Source organism: Sceloporus undulatus, chromosome 3 (assembly GCF_019175285.1).
Source record: "Sceloporus undulatus isolate JIND9_A2432 ecotype Alabama chromosome 3, SceUnd_v1.1, whole genome shotgun sequence".
NCBI lineage: Eukaryota > Metazoa > Chordata > Lepidosauria > Squamata > Phrynosomatidae > Sceloporus > Sceloporus undulatus.
This window is the reverse complement of record NC_056524.1, coordinates 181010885-181030075: the sequence shown is the minus strand read 5'-3', so window position 1 is coordinate 181030075 and position 19191 is coordinate 181010885. Positions and strand designations below refer to the sequence as shown.

At 41.1% G+C, this 19191-nt stretch overlaps 1 protein-coding gene across 4 annotated transcripts in view; it reads right to left on the bottom strand.

Annotated features, from left to right (window-relative positions):
• MYOF (myoferlin) overlaps positions 1–19191 on the bottom strand; it is a 119575-nt gene that overhangs the window by 92235 nt on the left and 8149 nt on the right. For all 4 annotated transcript variants that reach the window (XM_042457123.1, XM_042457124.1, XM_042457125.1 and 1 more), the window contains exons 2-3: positions 16135–16190; positions 8912–9003 (exon numbers count right to left, since the gene is read on the bottom strand). In XM_042457123.1, the coding sequence (XP_042313057.1) occupies positions 8912–9003; positions 16135–16190 (148 nt within the window). The remainder of the gene's footprint in view (positions 1–8911; positions 9004–16134; positions 16191–19191) is intronic.

Below are 19191 nucleotides of genomic sequence, written 5' to 3'. Positions count from 1 at the left end.
GTCTGAATTGGAGGAAATCCTGTGAGGATGGAAACCTCATAAAATAGGCATTACAAATGTCACTTGGAGCCACAGCTTTATGCTACAGTGGGGACTTTTTTCCAACTTGTTCTGGCATGATTGTTCTATTAATCCTCCCTGGTTTACAACAAAGCAAAATACATGCTTGGTAAAAAATTTTTAGCCCAGCTATCTACAGAATGGTAGAGAAGCCAGTCTTTCCTCTGCATTGTGAAATTGTTCCACACATAATCTTGCTCATGCAGCCACAAGGCAGAGAGAGATGACTGACAGGAAGGGAAATAGGTTAGAAGTTACTGGCATAGCAATTGTTTAAGCCCCATTAGCATCAAGTAGAATAAGTGGCAGGGAAAGAACAAATGTGAGGCCCAAAGCATGGCAAGCAAAGTGAAGTAAGACGACAGAAAATAGGGACAATGTAGACCCAAGGAAGGGTTTATTGTTTTCTGTGTTGTGCGTACTGTAGGTTGTACTGTAAATGTTAGATGTAAGAGCCTTAAAGCAATTGAGACTCCTTCCTCCCTTTCTATAATTATAAAAACAAGTTTCCTGGAGAAATTTGCTGAATCACATCTCTAGAACTCAGAAACAACTGGCAAGTGTGGCTGAAAGGAATTTCCTGAACTCAGCTACTGCTCTTGGAGCCTGAAGCATGTAACCCAGCTAGAAATGTGGGAACTGAATGAAAAAGTAACGGAGGGAGGGATAATTTTTATTGGAGATACAGTTCCCCCCTCCAAAGTCTGCCACCTCAACAAACTAAGTGCTGCATGCATATATATATATATATATATATATATATATATAAAATATGGAACAAGAACACTAGTGCACATTTCAGAATCAGGCCTGCAAGAGAATGGAACAAGAGGATACTGAAGAGACAACAACCAACAAACCCAAGGAACTCTATCACAAGAATCTTTTTTGAACCAATCTGGAAAAGCCTATCACTTCAGCACTCTATTTGTAAAGAATTTTAAAACATATAAGACAAAACTAAAGAAGCACTGTAGAGACTTGATCAGGATTACGACAATCTGGAGAAACATCTGGGGATCTCTGGGGGCTGAATCCACTTGCATCTAATGTCACAGGCAAGCAGCCAACCAATGGACTGCCTTTTCATTGAAGGAGCTTTTTAAAAAGAACTCAGTAAGGCATTTAGATGGGAAAGTCATGGGAGGCACTGGGAAGCAACAATAAATGTTGTAATATAATTTGACACAAATCACGGGTCTGGGTGAGCTGACAGTTGGAATCACAAATACATAGGCTCAGGGTTGCACAAAAGCTGCAGAAGTTCTCATATTTGTTACTCATTGCAGAATAATGACTATTTTTTTAAAAAGAAAAGAAAAAGACCAGACTTCCAGTTTTCTCCTTTGTTGCTAGGTTACCAAGCTATTAAACGTTTGGAAAATATGCGTGCAACTCTGAGTCTCTCTTCCCACACACATAATATAATCAGTTTACACAAACTCTGGAGTAGCCTGCTTCCACTTACTGTACATAAAAATATATTCTGAAATATGAAGTAGAGGAATATATGCTCCCACAACTATAGTTCAATAGTAGTTTTTAAGCAACTTTAGAAAAATGTTTTAGCAAAATTAAAAGTTAAAATTAAAAATTAAAAAAGATGCCAAGAAGCAAACATGCGTAACAGAAGACAGATGTCTTCCTTACAAGGGAAAACCCAGCCATGCAATGACTCACATGGCACATGTCTTCTGCTCCTAGGATGTGAACATTAGACAGCTAGGGCTTTTAAAAATTCCCCAGTAACTGGAAGCCTCTGCTGCATTAACTCCACATTAAACTTGGACTGATCTTAAAGCAGGATAAGGTTTCTGCAAGTCAAAGCAAGTTGCAGTTCTGTTGAGAAGTGGAAAAATATGCCATGTTTGTGTCATCTTTAGAAACCAGGAGACACATGCCAGAGCAATGAGTAGTTTGTTGGCAATACACAGCGGCAAGGAAACATCTTGCAAAGTTTATTCTCCTAAAATCAAACTCAGGGAGTAAGGAAAAGTGGCAGGAATAGGAATGGAATTCCCTTTGCTTGTTGTTTGGATAAAATGTCAATGTCCTTTGACTTTTATAAAGTTATCCTGTGAGAGCCCTGCTGAATTAAAAAAGGAAAGATGGAAGAAAATGAGGGCAGGGGGGCAAGCTTCCAGTGAGGCAGTTCATGAAAAGCAGAAAACATATTTCTCTAATTTAATGTGTTTTGTTGTGGCTGTGTGCCTCCAAGTCATTTTTTACTTATGGCAGGGACGTAGTCAAGGGGGGGTTCTTGGGGTCCGGACCCCCCCATCCATTAGAAAAATGAATGGTGTGTGCTGCTGCGCCGCCGCACCCAAGCCCCATTATAATGGTGGCACTTAGTCTGGACCCCCCTTCCTAAAATCCTAGCTACGTCCCTGCTTATGGTGACCCTAAGATGAACCTGTCATAGGGATCTGTTCAGAGGAGGTTTGCCATTGCATTTCCCTGAGGCTGAGAGCATGTGACTTGCTCAAGGTTACCCAGTAGGTTTCATGGCTGAGCTGGGAATCAAACCCTGGTCTCCAGAGTTGTACCCCAACACTCAAACCACTATGCCATGCTGGGTCTCTTCCTCATCTTACCCCCCACCCAGACCAACAATCGCCCTAAAATAAAGCTCAAACAAAATTGGAAGTGCTTATCGTGGCTGTATCATATAGAACCATTGGGCTTGTAGTTTTGGTGAGGCATTGGAACCCTTTGGCTTAGGATAGCAGGCCAGGTTATGCCTTCCTCTTCTGCCCATCTCAGCTCAGTTAACAAATCCAGTTATAACTGTGTGTGTATGTGCCTTCATGGGCTTGCCTACACGATTAAAACACTCCTCATTGTATTAAAATAGACTGCAATGCAGCCACACAGAATTTTTGTGGCAGGGGGGGACTCCATAAATTCCACAGAAAAAGCAGTCACGTTTTTTACTGGCATATCAGCAAGTATTTGCGAGAATGTGCATTATTGAATGTGTGGCTGTCTATCTATTTCACATAGATTCACATGAGTGTGCATTTTCAGCAGATGGAGGGCAAATAGATGCAAATTTGTACAGAAGAGTGAAGATTATGAAGTCTTGATGCAAATGTGTGAAAATCTACAGCAATTCTCATAATGCATTTACGTGTAGACTAGTCCTAAGATGCCTACTGACTTATGGCAATTCCATGAAATTCATAGAGTTTTCTTGGAAGGAAAGGAATACTCAGAAGTGGTTTTGCTAATTCCTTCCTCTAAAATATAGCCTACAGCACCTGATAATTATTGGCTACTGCCAATAAATATATAAATAAGTTTTGTGGAGGAGGTCCAAATGGGAGTGGCAGGAGCTTTTGTTTATTCCCAGGAGCTTTTGTTTATTCACTTATTATTTATACTTTGCATGGATAGCTGGCAGCCAACTCCCCACTCATAAATAAAAGAACCAATATTTGCAATGATCAGAACTGGGTCATCATGTGAAATGCAAATAACACGGTATCTCCAAACACAGAAGTGGCCTGTTCTACAGATCTGGTTTTAGGCAAAAACAAGAACCACTTGAAATCCTTTCACAGATGCTAAACTGAGCCTATCTGAGAACTCAGATAAGGATCTACCTGCTTTTTATGATCTCATGAATATGTATCTGAATTTCTCTTTCTGGACCGCACATGCCTGAAAAGGCCTGCACCTGAGATCTGAAGCACAGTCATACACTCTGAATGCAGGTGATCATAGCCAATTAGAGGTTTTAAAGGAATAGCTCTTAGGGTGGGATTGCAGGCACCGTTGAGAAATTGATTAAACCTAGGGACTCCTTTTCCCATTCACTTAAATAAAGATTTCAATGTAATAGAAAGGAAATCAACTTTTTAAAAAATGTGTCCTGTCCATGGATTCTCTGCCCTCCCTGGAAAAAAATAGCTAAAGGTTAAGAACCCCTGCCATAGAGGTTTATTGCTTTGGCTAGCTGAATTTTCAACAGTGTCACAAGAAGTCTATATAAGAACGGAAGAGAAGAGTTGACCAGAATAAGTTTAGTTAAGGTACCTCAGGTTCACCCTAAGTCATTGCTTGGGACTGAGTCAACTGAGTGTTTATCATCCAAATCCAGTGGTTATTTTGACACATGTTGACAGAAAATCCCCCATGAAACATTCCCCTATATCTGGTGGTAAAAATATAGGAAGAAAAAATAGTGTATATACATACACTTGTGCATAAACTGACCTCATGTGTAACTTGAGGACAGGTTTGGGAGCCACAATTATGAACTTTTATATGTTCCATGGATAAGTAAAACTTAGGGGAATGTAACAAATGGGTCAATATAAGTATTGTAAATTAATTCTTATATAAAAAAGGAACCATCTCTTTCTCTAAATAGAGTGACAAAAGGTGAGAGCTTAGCCCATCCCTGGAGTGCCTAAAAGAAGCACTGTCCTCCTCTTCACTGCTCTTTTCCCATCCAGGCATTCAAAAGAATCACAGAAATTGCACCACACTGGAGAAAGCAGAGAGGCTAGTACTTACATTCACCTGTAGATAAGTTGACCTAAGTTTTTTGGGGTCAATGTTTTGACTAAAAATTTTAGACTTATACATGGGTATATACAGTAACTAATAAGTTCCTCTCCTTTCATGATATTTAAAATCTTCTGCTTGAGTTAACTGCCTTATTCTGCCTAATGGTAGGACTGGCCTTATGTACACAGCTCTGAAGCGTCTGTGGAAAATTTTGGGTACTTCTAAACAATTAGGATGGGACAGAAGCTGTGGTTAGAGTGCAAACTTTCCTTCTATAGGCTTCCTTAAGTGATCCAAGACATTACAAGTTCTATCTTTTTCTACTTTTTAGACAAGAGATGGGCAAAGTGCAGCCCTCCAGATGTTATTGGGCCACAAATCCTAGCTGCCTTAGCCAACATAGCCAATGATGATAAATTCTGAGATTTGCAGTCCAGGCTCTGTGGGGCCACACATTTCCCACTCGTTGCTTGGCAATTTAAATTGGCTCCAGCCTCCTGAGCTGTAGCCAGGACGCAGGATGGAAGCAGGGATTATTGCATATTAAATCTCTGCCGAATTGCCGACTGCCATCAGCCTGGGTCCAAGCCACACTCCACCAGCACTTTCCAACTTCTAAAAAGCGCTGGCGGAGCACTGCTTGGACCTGGGCTGATGGCAGCTGGCGATTCAGCAATGATTTAGTGTGTGATAATCCCTGTCTCCATCCTATATTCTGGCTGCAGCCCAGGATGCTGGAGCCTATTTAATACACACCTATCTAGGATTCTGCTGTCAGACTATGTAACAAATATCTTACAGTAAACGTATTCAGCATATCAAAACAATAGATACAATTAATCCATGTCTATCCTTAAGGGTTAAAAGCCTAGAAATGCATTAAAATGTTTTCTTCCAGAAAGTATACATTCTGGCATTTACTTGCTTTAAGCAAAAAATGTATTCAATTTCCTTATCATGAATTAAAAAAAGAGTGACAGTGAAAGAAATGGAAAACTGCTTGCAGGAAATGCTTGGTTTTTCAGTTCTGGGATCACATTTTTAAACATATGAATCACTAAGTAAACAACCGTCTTTGCTCTTTCATTTTTTGATTTCCTTAAAAGAAAGGGTGGGCCCATGGCATTAAATCCAACTATGGGCCCAAACAGACAGGCCAAAATAAAGCTGCTTCAGGCCACTTTGGAAGTGTGCTCTTTAATTGATGTATGCGTCCTAAGAGGCAGGAAGCCATGCCAAAGCAACACTCGAGTCCTAAGGACCCCTAAGATGTGTGTGTCATTTAAACAACATACTTTCAACGTGACCCAAAGCAGCTTTATTTTGACCTGTCTGTTCGGACCCAAAAGTGTATATCTGCTCTAACTATAACATGTGCACTGAGCCATGTGTCTCACAGGGGTACTACATGTGGCAGGGTTTTCTTGGTGGTGGCACTGTGGTTATTGAACTCCCTTCTATTAAAGATCCAGCTCTCCCCCATACTCCTGCTTTTCAGGCACCAATTAAAAACAGATCTACCTGTGCAAGCTTTGGTACATAATTCAAGTATATAATCTATTTTTGACTGCTGTGGTTGTAGCTTTTATGGCATTTTCGGAAATATTTGTGATTTGTTATTTTAGATATTTGCAATTGTAGGCATGCACCTGTATTTCTGTCATTTTTAGATCTGAGATTTTGAGCAACTCAGCTAGTTTGTGATTTTAATAATACTATATGTACTCATGTATAAATCTATAAATTTTAGTCATAAATTGACTCCAAAAACCTGAGTCGACTTATCCATGGGTCAATGTACATACTATACTGTACTTTAATTCTTACTTTTTTAAAAAAGGAATCACCCCTGGTGAAAGGCAAAATGTCATCTGTTCTGGAAGAACTCACACCCCCTTTATATTCTCTCATCCATGAAGCCTTTAGTATGAGCATAAACAGTTATGCCTGCTGGGATTTTGTAGGTTTTCTGGCAATAGTTTTTTGTGGGTTTTTTGGGCTATGTGGCCATGTTCTGGCAGAGTTTCTTTCTGATGTTTCGCCAGCATCTGTGGCTGACATCTTCAGAAATGCCAGCCACAGATGCTGGCAAAACGTCAGAAAGAAACTCTGCTAGAACATGGCCACATAGCCCGAAAAACCCACAAAAAACTATGGATGCTGGCCATGAAAGCCTTCGACTTTTCTGGCAATGTTTTTCTTTGCTTCATCCTTTGCATCATCCTATGTTACATGCCCCTAAGTTTTACTCTTGACTTATCCACAAGTCGTATCTAAATCCATAAGTTTGGCCCCAAAACCTGCCCTCAACTTATATAAGAGGTCGATTTATAGTCAAGTATATATAGTAGGTGTTTATCTAAGATTGTTACATAAGAACCCTGAATTTCTATGAGTGAGGTCAGGGTACAATTCAAATGAATGACTGTCTCACCACAACCACCCCACATATATAGATGCCTATGATGCCTCTAGCACTGTCTCTACAAAAGAGTTTTTTTTAAAAAAAATGAAGAAATACACAAAACAATGGAGGCCGTGTTTGCCTGTAGTCCTTTACTTGGTTAGGATGCTTGAACCTGACAGACATTTCTTCACCAGATGTCTTTACACCCAGCATATTTTCATATAATTCACTCATAAGCGGAATATGCTATTCAGAAGGCTTCATATCCCAATTTTCTCCCAAAATGGGATTCAAAGACACTTTTTCCAATGCCAAAGCAAAATATGCTGAAGAAAAGTTCCCATATTATAATATCCTCTCTTCCAGCTCTTTTTGATGAATGTAATCAAATGTGATTTTTTTTGGGTTAGGTTCCTTATCTTCTATATACCTTAAACAGCTTTGCCATCATTCCTAGAAGTTATTTCCCTCAAATTCACTTATGCAGGATCTCTAATAGTAGCTTAATTTTCTCTGAAAGTCTGTTAAAAATTAAAAATCTTCTGACCTATTTTTGCTACACTTTTATAGGAACTTCTGCCAGAGGTTGAAAAATAATATATAATAAAATAAAAAATAACATATATTAATAAAAAATAACATGTTTCTTGGTGGACTTGAATTCCCATAATTCCTGAGCTGAAATGTTGGCCAAATTGGCTGGGGCCTCTGGAATCTGAAGTCTAAAACAAATGGAAGGTCAAAGGTTGGGAACCACCTCATTAGAAGAAGCAACCTGGTTGAAATGGGAAGTTGAAACAAGAATGGAAATTGTGTGGCATGTTGTTGGACTATAACTCCCAAAAGCCCCAGGCAGCACAGCCAATCGTGATGAGTTGGAGTTCAACAAAACATGGACAGCTCCACAGTCCTCACCTCTGGTTTAAAAATTAAAAGATAAGGAGGAAACTCCTTGGACCACACCCCATCCTTAAGGTATGACACAACACCTCAGCTTCTCAATGTGTGTTCCTAGCAAGTAAGGGAACACAATACATCCCAGCCCAGTCCCAGTTAATACACAATGATGGGTAGGGCAAGACAGTATATTCAGGCTAGTGTGCTAGCTTTCCATGTAAAGTCTCACGGAAGCACAGTCACCTTGCTCTATTACACATGTTCTCTGGAGTGCACTGTGTCAATACTATGTTGGGCACTACAAATGTTGGGTTGGGTTTTTTTTTTTTAAAGCAGGAGTAGAAACACATCATATTCATAGCATTCTTATTTTTCTATGGGGATGCTCATTCAGGATGCTGACAGTTTTTCTTCATGTCATTATTCTTCCTTGTTCACAGAGGTTTACTGGGAGAAAGCTCTCTTCATGTTGTTGTCCTCTACTTGAATTCAAAATTTACAAATTTGGGGAAATTCTGATTTAAAAAATTGATAATATTTCCTTCAACTTTAATAAGAATGTTAGTTTTGCTTTGTCCACGTTTTAATTCCCTGCAAAAAGCGGGTTCTTTTGCCGCCATGCCAGTTACATCCGAGTGTGCTAATGATGCACTTGTGACATAACTGGCGCGGCGTGACATGTGGATACTATGTGTCCGTTACGTCATAATGGTGGTGCCCATGTACATGGGGCGCCGCCATTATAGCGCCACCACGACATGCTAGAGTTAGGGACTGTGCAGTTGCTGCGCAGTCCCTAACTCTAGCTATGCTGCCACCACACTACAAATGGCCTGTCTGTCCTGTCCTGTCCTGTGCCTAAGTCTGAGAAGAGATTTGAATCCTAATTTCCAGAGCTCAAGCCACTATGCCACGCTGGCTAAAAATTAACTGGATTCAAAATTAAAATTTTCCTTTTTGTTCAAAGCAAATTGCACTGAAAAATAAATGCATCAAAGAGTTTTGGGTTGTTGTTTTTTAAATTCAACATACTTGTTTTGTCCAATTGTTTCAAAATCTTTCACAATAATCTGCAGGGATGATGAAATATCCAGTGGTATTCCTTTCAAATCAAACTCAAGAATCTGCAAAAGGAATTAATAGAACAGTTACAACTGAATTAGCTACTGATCACAACACAGATATTATTATTATTATTATTATTATTATTATTATTATTATTATTATTATTAGCTTTATTTATAAAGTGCCGTAAATGTACACAGCGCAGTACAAAACCAAGTAAAATCAAGAATATATAAAAAGCCTGCCTATGGCGTACAATCTAGAAGTTAAAACAACAAATTAAAAACATCATAAGAAAACAAGTTAAAACAGCAAAATCCAACATTGAGTCAAGCATCAAAACAACCAGGTCACAATCACAGACTCCCTGGGAACACTTCCCTAAACAATATGGTCTTCAACTTGCCTCTAAAGCTGGTTAGAGCTTTAGATATATAAACAATGAAAACCAATTCAGGAATGCATATCTGAAACATTTTTTAAAATCAGTTACACAGGGCCGGTACAGACCGGCCTGGGCCCTTACTAGGGTTGCACAGAGGTGGAGCGACTGCATGCCCCACAACCCTAGTTCGTGGTGGCGGCATAGTCATGGCGGCCTCCCATCCACATGGGGGCCACCATGATGACATCACCCACGCGCCGTGTCCAAACGACGCAACATGCCTTTATCATCTCTGCACCGCTGGAGGGTGCTTATTGCACCTTTCCAATGGTGCGGAAAGGAACTCTGTGCAGCCCTGCATGCATCGTTGGCATGGCAACTAAATGGCCGCGCCAACGATGTGTGGAGAAAGAGAACGGGCCACCTCTTTTTCCTCCTGGCTCTGGCTCCGGGGTGTCCAGGGGCATGAAGCTCCAAGGACACCCCTTTTCTGGGCCACTTCTCCATGGTCTGGAAAAACTTCAGATTGGGGCCACAGGACTGCCAGTGAGGCTGCCCAGCCCCCAATCTGGTGCAGAAAGGGGCTGGTGCAGGCTGCCTCTGCAGGGGCAATCTGTACCGCACCATAATTACAATCATGCAAATTGTAGTTGAATCCTATTGAGCAGTTACAAATAAATGATCTACAGCGTGGTCCAGACTGCCGCTTTGCACTGCCCTAGCCACAGGAGCAGAGCGTCCACATGTTCCGCAACCCTAGTACGTGGTGGCGGAGTGACCGTCATGATGACATCACACACACGCTGCATCCAAATGACACGGTGTATGTGTGACGTCTCCGTGCTGCCCCAGGAACATGCCGCATCGTTCCCGTAGCAACCAAACAGCTGTGGGAATGATGCCCGGGAGAAAGGGTCCGGGCAGCCCCTTTCTCTCATGGCTCTGGCTCCCGGGGTGTCTAGGGGCATGAAGGACACTCCTTTTCTGCGCCACAGAGAAGCGGCATGGTCTGGAAAACCCCAGGATTGGGGCCATAGGGCTGACGGTGAGGCTGCCCTGCTCCCAACCTGGAGATAAAAGGGGCACTTACAGGCCGCCCCTTTGGGGCGGTGTGTACTGCACCTCCAGGGCCCAAACAGACAGGCTAAAATAAAGCTGCTTCAGGTCACTTTGGAGGTATGCTGTTTAAATGATGCACGCTTTCTAAGAAGCATGCCAAAGCCACGCTCCAGCCCTAAGGACTGTAGCGCAGCTTTGGTGCAGCTTCTGGCCTCTTAAGATGTGAGTGCCATTTAAACAGCATACTACCTCCAAACTGACCCGAAGCAGCTTCATTTTGGCCTGTCTGTCCGGGCCCTACAGTTACACATTTAGAACTACAGTACTACATATTTACTACAGTTATGGTGCTACATAGTACGTAAATGGTCATGTAAGAATCTGATGACTATTTCGGTGTAGGTATCTAACTTGAAATTGCTTTATCAATGCAATCCTATGCATGTATGCTCAGATACTAGCCTCAGGGGCCATTCAGACTATTTTTTACCCCGGATCAGAATCCGGATTAACCACAGGAAGTTCATATTGGACCCGATCCTTTCACAAGCGAAAATGAGGCTTTCACACGCGGGGTGTGTGCAGAATTGTCAATTTCCTCAGGGCCAGTTCAGAGAGTAGCTGCTACTACACTGCAAAATTAATGCAGTTTGACACTGCTTTAACTGTCATGGCTCCATCCTATGGAATCCTGGGATTTGTAGTTTGTTATGGCTGTCATACTTTGGCCACATCGTGAGAAGACATGACTCATGGAAAAAGCAATAATGCTAGGAGAGGTAGTAGAAGTAGAAAGAGAGGAAGACAACATGCTAGATGGATAATTAATGGCATGAATTTACAGGATCTGACCAAAAAATGGAAGACAGAAAATCTTGGAGATATCCACAGGGTCACCATGAACTGAGATCAGCGTGAAAGTAGTTAACATTAACAACAAATGACACCAGAGTTCTCTGACAGAGAAAGCTAAATATCTCACAAAACTCTCCTTCTTTGGAGTTTTGTAAACAGATACTGGATGGCTATGTCAGTGGTGTTTTGTGTATTCCTGCATAGCAGAGGACTGGACTCGATGGCCACTGAGGTCTCTTCCAACTCTAGGATTCTAACTACAAATCACAGAATTCTGTAATAATGAGCCATGGCAGCTGAAGTGGTTCAAACTGCATTGATTCTGTAGTATAGATGCTGTATTACTGGTTGTATAAAGATGCACTTCTATGGACATTCAATGAATAATCTACTAAAACGTAGACATGACTAGGGTCCAAAACACAATGCAGTTTTGTGAGACATTTAGCCTTCTCTGTCAGAGAGCTCTGGTGCTACAAGAAACTACAGTTCTCAGAATTCTCTAGCAGTGATCCAGGGCAGTTTAAGTGGTCTCAAACTGGATTATTTCTGCAGTGTGTTTTGGATCTGTGTCTCACCAAAAACAATGTATGGGCCCATTCACACTACAGAAATAACGCAATGTGAAACTGTATTATTTCCGCAACATTCACCCTGTCCTGAATGCACCAGCACAGTTTGCCGGGGGTGGGGGTGGGCGGTGGGCGGTGAAAAACCCAGTGCATTGAAAAAAAGGATTGCATTGAAAAAAGACCTAACCACATCTTTTTTTTAGGGCCGAAGTGATCTGGATCTTTGGCAGTGCAAATGCGTTACCAAATCAATCTGGATCACTGGGATCTTTCCCAGTCATGGGACACAACCATGCTGATGTGAAATGGCCCCAATGTGAATGCTGGACCGGGTTAAAATGCCTTGGAGAGATTTGATCGCCATAAACATAGATCTGCATCACTTCAGTACAAAAAATAAGTGTGAATACCCCCTATATGTTCCAAGGAATAAGCCCCACTGGACATGCATATTGCTCAGGGTACTGACTGGTTCTAAATAAATATGCACAGGCCTGTTCTGCACATTATGACTTTTGAATCAGACCCCCACTGATTTCTATAGAACTCAGTTGTGAATCACTCTTTCTTATTAAGTGTTCCAATGTATTGGACTGTTGTGACATTTCTTTACACTTTCTGGGGAACTGGTGTACAGTCATTGTGGCCAGCTGAAAAAGAGAACACTGGTGCTGCAATTCTCATAACTGCAGAGAAGACTTTCAACAGGTAGAGTTTATCATGCAAAACTCTGCACGGTTTTTCATCTGGCCATCTGACAATCAATTAAACATTACATCAGGAGTGGCAACTTCTGAGAACTGTATCTCATTCAAAAACAATTGCTGCCAAATTTGCTGCTATTGCCATGGTGACAAAATTGCTCCTTTTAAACATCCAAACAAGGTGCATGCATGTTCCTCGAGAACTGAGTTTCTGGAAGCTTCTGTGAAGTGGAATGCCACTTTAAAATAAGATGTCCAACACCCATGTGGATTGTTTATGTACAGAACTCCTTTTCCTTTTGAAGGTCCAGGTTTAATCACAGGACTAAAGTAGCAGTTAAAATAATTGTTTGCACAGAAACTGTAGTCTCTATAGCTAAACATACCTAAGAATATATGCAGACACTAGTATCATGTAGATTACTGTTTACTGCATGCAAGCAGAGGCAAAATGACTCAAAATGCAGCAAATCAAGCAGAAAGAATTAAAGCTGCATTCGCATTACAGAAATATTCCAACCTGGTACCAGTTTAACTGCCATGGCTCAATGCTGTAGAATTCTGGAAACTATAATTTGTTGCGGCACCAGAGCTCTCTGACAGAGAAGGCTAAAAGTGTCAAAAAACTACATTTTCCAGGATTCCATAGATTGAGCAATGGTAGTTAAACTGGAGTCAAACTGAATGCGGGTTTAATGGAGTACTGCCAAAACTGCAACTGCTTAACTTCACCAGTGTTGGACTACCTGGGGCCATTCACACGAAATAATCATTGCATTATTATTCTTATTTATTTATTTATTTATTATCCTGCCTTTCTCTCAGCACAAGATCCAAGGTGGTGACTTTAATTCCCATGGTTTCATCCTGTGGAATTTTGAGGCTTCTAGTTTGCAGAGGCACTAGATCTCTCTGTTTGATAAGTCTAAATATGCTGCCCTAAACTGCAAATCCCAGGATTCCATAGGACAACACCATGGCTGTTAATGCAATAGTGCTAGGTAGTATTTTGAACTTAAAACCACATGTTACAAAGCAGAAGTCTTCTAATGACACAATCGAACTTTAAGGCAGTGTGGGGAATGTTGATGTTCGAGATGCTTTGGACAACTACAGCCATTTAACCTAGGCTAGTGATTCCCAAATTCTGGTCCTCCAGGTATTGTAGACTTCAGCTCCCAGAATCTCAGGCTGTTGGCCAAGATCTCTGCAGCCATTTTGGGATTCTGGGAGCTGAGGTCTAAAACACTGGAAGGCCTGAGTTTGGGAATCACTGGCCTTGGCCATACTGTGTTTTCTGGGGCTGTAGGCCAGAACATCTGAAGAACCTAAGGTTTTCCACCTTGAGGACCAGCTCATTATTCTCTAGCTTCCACTTTGGTCCAAAACACACTGCAAAAATAATCCAGTTTGAGACCATTTTAACTGTCCTGGCTCAATGTTAGGGAATTCCAGGAATTCTAGTTTTGTGGGGCATTTAGCCTTCTTTGTCAGAAAGCTCTGGTACCACAATAAACTACAACTCCCAGGATTTCCTAGCAGTGAGCCAGGACAGTTAAAGCAAACTCAAACTGGATTATTTATGCAGTGTGTTTTGAAGCATTGTCAATAAGAATTCTCATGGAGTTAGTATTTTTGATCTAACTCAAATCATATACACTATTTGGATTAAGGAGAGGCTTCTTATTTTTACTGAGTTATATGGGAGCTGATGAGTCCATTCCAGACCCCCTCCTCCTGCGTAAGGCAAAACATGCATATGCTCAAGCCCCATTGAAAACCATGGGGCTCGTGCATTAGGTGCGGTGAGGCGCATGCGCCAGAGGCACACAAACCATTCTCTGAAAGTCACATATGGTGTGGGCACACTGTATTAACATGTTTTAAAATACATAGTAATAGCAAATCTGAAAGCCTCATATAACACACACAAATATGACATATACCAGTATATTTAATATATATAAATACATATTAAGTACATTTTACACACTTTGCTGTGAATAGAATACAGTGGTTATAAACTATCACAACAACAATAACACAGATATATTGTCAATGAACACATGTGTGAGGTGATAATTTTCACTCCTCCTAGCTAAATTAAAAATTATTTTTTCTCCACACCTTTGAAATCTGTTGTTTTTGGGACCAGAGGTAAAGATGAAATATAAACTGAGGACAGTTCTACACAATGCAAACAATAAAAATAAATGAGAAGCCCCCACCCCTTTCCCTTTGATTTCAGTGAGCAATGAACATGCCTCAGGTGAAGCATGTTTGCTAAGGTATTCATATTCAACTCAGTCTCATTTCATATTTATTTACACAGCTGCTGGCCATATTTAGCATCTTCTTAAGTACAGGAAATTTCACTAAAACAAACTGTGACATGATGGAACGGAGAGAAAAGATCAATATATCACTTGAAACAGAACTTCTGCATCTTTCATTGAGGTGAAATATGAATGTTGTTCCCTATCTTATGTATTTAAACTCAGCAACAGGACCTGCAGATTTTCTGTTTTTCAGTACAAAGACACAGACAGAACAGGCTGTAGGCAGCACTTGTGGGTTTTGTTTCAACATTTGGCTACCTGAGGAAGTCAAGATGCTTATACATATTGAATATCCTTTATCCAAAATGCTTAGGACCAGATGTATTTCAGTGTTGGAATATTTTTATTTTTATTTTTTGGATTTTGGAATGCAAGTAGCATAGCATGTACCTATATTGTATTTGTGAGGCTGCAGAGAGACACAAGGATGGAGAGAGTTGTGAGGATCTATGAAATGGCAGGAATCAAAGCATAGTGCTTGGAATGAATCCATGCCTCCCACCATTTCACAGATCCTCATGTCATTTCCACTCTCACATCTCTGGTGTCTCTCTCCAGCCTTGCAAACACAGTATGTAATATGCTACTTGTATTCCAAAATATCCCAAAATCAAAGCCTCAAAGCATCATAATGGTGCTCAAAAATTTCAGACTTTAGAGCATTTCAGATTTTTGGAAAAGGGATACTGAGCATGCAGTACCCAAATATTATTTTAGTACAAAGCGGAAAAGCTCACACATACTTTCCCTATCTCTGTCAGTAACAGGCTGAACAGACTGGCCATTAAGGCCGGCCTGGGTGTGGAGTTGGGGTGTGGTGTGCTCACACGACTCATGCCCCAATTCCACCCCAGGGCGGCGTGATGCCATGCACTGCACCACATGTCAAGTGGCATCATGGCACTCCTCTGGCACTGTATCTAGATGATGCAGCACCAAAGGAGCACCATATAGCCATAGCACCATAGCACTCCTCTGGCTCTGCGTCTAGATAATACAGGGCTGGCTCCATTTTGCGCCATGGAAAGGCCAGATTTGGGCCATGGCGTGCAGTTGCCGCGACCCTGATCTGGCAAAGATAGGGGCGGTCTGTACAACTTCTAAGTGACCTATTAAATAGCTAACAATTTTCTGACTGTCTATATGAACACTCAAAATTAGGTACTTGAAGCCACCACGTCACTTTGACTAATGGAAGGGCTGACCCTGTTTATTGTCCCCTTGATGCTCATTTTCATAGTAATGGATAACAAAAACAAAAATAAAAGCAAGTCACCTCATTCCAGACAGGGTTGAGTTCACTGTCAATTTTCTTAGTTTTCTTTTTTTCATCTAGAAATAATAATAATAAAAATATCAGTTGTCTGAATAATATAGGAAAATATCATTAATAAGATGCTAAAATATTATTTTTATGCAACCAAGAAAAAAGTGTTATTTTAAAAATTTTATTTATTTATTTATTTATTTATTACACATTTTATATCCTGTCTTATATCCAAGGATCTCTGTACAGTGTGAAATAAAATTCGTTGAAGGAATGTAAAAGTTCAAATTGTAAAATAAAAAAATACAGTTCAAATCACGTTAAAACTATTTACAGTCTAGAAACAAACTGGATAAAAGTATTTGATTCCCAAAACCTTTAATTCAAAATCATATTTTAGATTGACATCAAAGAAGACATTCCACAGAGAAGGCTTCAAGGACAGATTAAAATGGTTAGGATCCAAACTGGACCCACTTCGTACACATGTGTGTGCCCCCTTTCAGGCCTGAGTGAAGGAACAGTTCTGGGTATTCCACTGTCTGGGTCTAATTTGGTGACCAGAGTCTGGGAAGCAGTGACCCCAACATGTCCCCAACTCTTCGTTCAGTCCTTAGCTGGAAAATTTGACTCCAGTGGGTTGCAAATGCTCTCATTACTTATAGCACCACCCTTCTAGGGGGTTCTTTGCAGAGATAATCACAATACAAGAAACATGTGTATTCATTCTCTGTGTTTGTGTGTCCAGATTTGGCAAGGACTATCCTGATTAATCTTCTATTGTCTTCCTTTTCCAGGTGCTTTAAAAAATTCCCAGTTCCTCTCTCCTTCTCCCACTTCCCCACTTTGTCCTCAGATTACTTCAGTTGCTGCAAACGGAGTTCCAAGCGCAAAATTAACTTGGGGGGAGGGGGAGAGGAGGAGGCAGGAAAACGCAAACAGCTGCAATCTCTCCTAGATTGTTTCTTCTTCCCCATTAATAACTTGGGCTGTCATGACCACACTCTCATATTGTTTGGCCACATGTCCTGGTCTTCATCTGTGAAATGTTGGAGGGTATTGGGGAGGACCATTGAGGGCCCTGCACCATTTGTTCCAATTGCACCACTGATGATCCACCTTTGGTAGGCCCTCTCCCATATTTGCACTCACCATACTGTTTTCACTGCTGGGAAGGGCTCCTTGAGCAGATCTCAGACCTTACGGTTGATAGAACTACTAGCCAAGATATATGCATAGTATTTTAAAATATAACAACTATAAAAAAAAAAAAGGTCTCCCTACTGTATATGTTTTTGAAAGCCAGTGTGGTGTCATGGTTTGCATGGTGGACTATGACTCTGTAGAACAGAGGTTAAATCCCTACTCAGCCATGGAAACCCACTGGGTGACCTTGTTCAAGTCACACTCTCTCAACCTCAGAGAAAGGAAAAGGCAACCCCCTCTGAACAAATCTAGCCAAGAAAACCCCATGATGGATTCGTCTTTGGGCCGTCACAAGTTGCAAACAACCTGAAGGCACACAACAACAGAGATATTGTGAGTTTCAGTATGTTGACAACTGCATTTCTTTGTAAGCCGCCTTGATCATGTAATTGGAAAGGCGGGGTAAAAATAAAAATTATTATTATTATTATTATTATTTGACAACTTTTGTCTAAGTCTGGAAAGAGACCCACATTGTACTCTAGATTCTGCTAGACTGTGATTCCCATCATTCCTCACCACTGGCTATGCTTGCTGGGGCTGGAGGGCTGCATGATTCTCACTCCTGATCTAAGCTGACATGTTTTGGAAGTCTATATCTTGGTATTTCTGCATTGTTGCTGCTCTTTGAGTGTTCTGCTGGAGACACACCTTGATTTAAGCTTAGCCACCACAAACAATCTTATGTGGTACTGTATGTTGTATAACTCAAGAGATAGCGCACCTGTTTTGCATGTAATCACAGGTCCAATACCTTGCATTTCCAGGATGGGATGGTAATGACTAATCTCAAATCCTGGAGAGCAGCAGTGTAAATAATACTGAGCAAGCAGGACCAATAGTCTCACTCAATGCATAGTAGCTTCTACGAACCTATGTCCTTTGCCACACTCATGCCTAAACCCAGACTAAGGGAAAAAACTTAATTTCAGAGTCAGAGGGCTGAAACAGATGGGCAAAATAAAGCAGCTTCCAGCTGCTTTGAAGGTACGGCGTTTATATGACAAACTTTTCCAAAGTGGGTGGAAACCAAAATGAAGCTGTGCTTAGGGGCTCAAAACTGGAGCAAAAAGAAGCTGGAGTAGCTTAGCTCAGAAAATGTGCATCTTTGTCCCTGAATATAAACAACCTAGCTCCAATGTGGAGCTGCAGCAAAGCAAACAAAATGAAAGTGCGACAAGTCCAATGGATGTAATTACAACAGATACAAACCAGACAGTCCAACAAGGGGCATGGGGTGAAACAGGGAGAAGGGGGGCATGTATATGAAGCCTCTATTATTGTGTTTTGCCAATGTATCACTTGCACACTGATGCACTCATGCCCTGTATGGGCAGAGCATTACACGTGCAACTGCGTGGCTGATCAAATGGGTGGCTATCCAATGGAATGCATCTAGGTGGACGTGGCAGGTACTTGGAGGTTGCAGGCAGTGTGTTTGTGCAACAGTGCACATGTGTGATGGGGGTGTAAATAATTACCCAGCAGTGTGGCTTGATGCTGAGCTGTGCAGTCTGCTTGTGGGTATTTGGCCTCCCTTGGGAGCGGGCCTTGCAAACAGCAGGGATTTGACCCACTTTTAGAAAAAGCAAGATTGAGCTGCTTTTTCCTGTCCTTCTGCTCTGGGCCAAAGTAAAATTGTGGGTCATGCCTGTAAGAATAATGTGAATTAGCTCTCAATTTTTCCATTTGACTTTAGTGACAATAATTTTGGACTACATCAAGAGTTCTTCATCACACCATCTACGGGACTTTAAAGCCCCCACTGTTCATTGTTTCCGCTGTTAAAAATATGATAGTTTTGAAAGGTTGACATTTACTATCGAAGAATTTATTATTGATTTGACAAGTGCCTTTTTC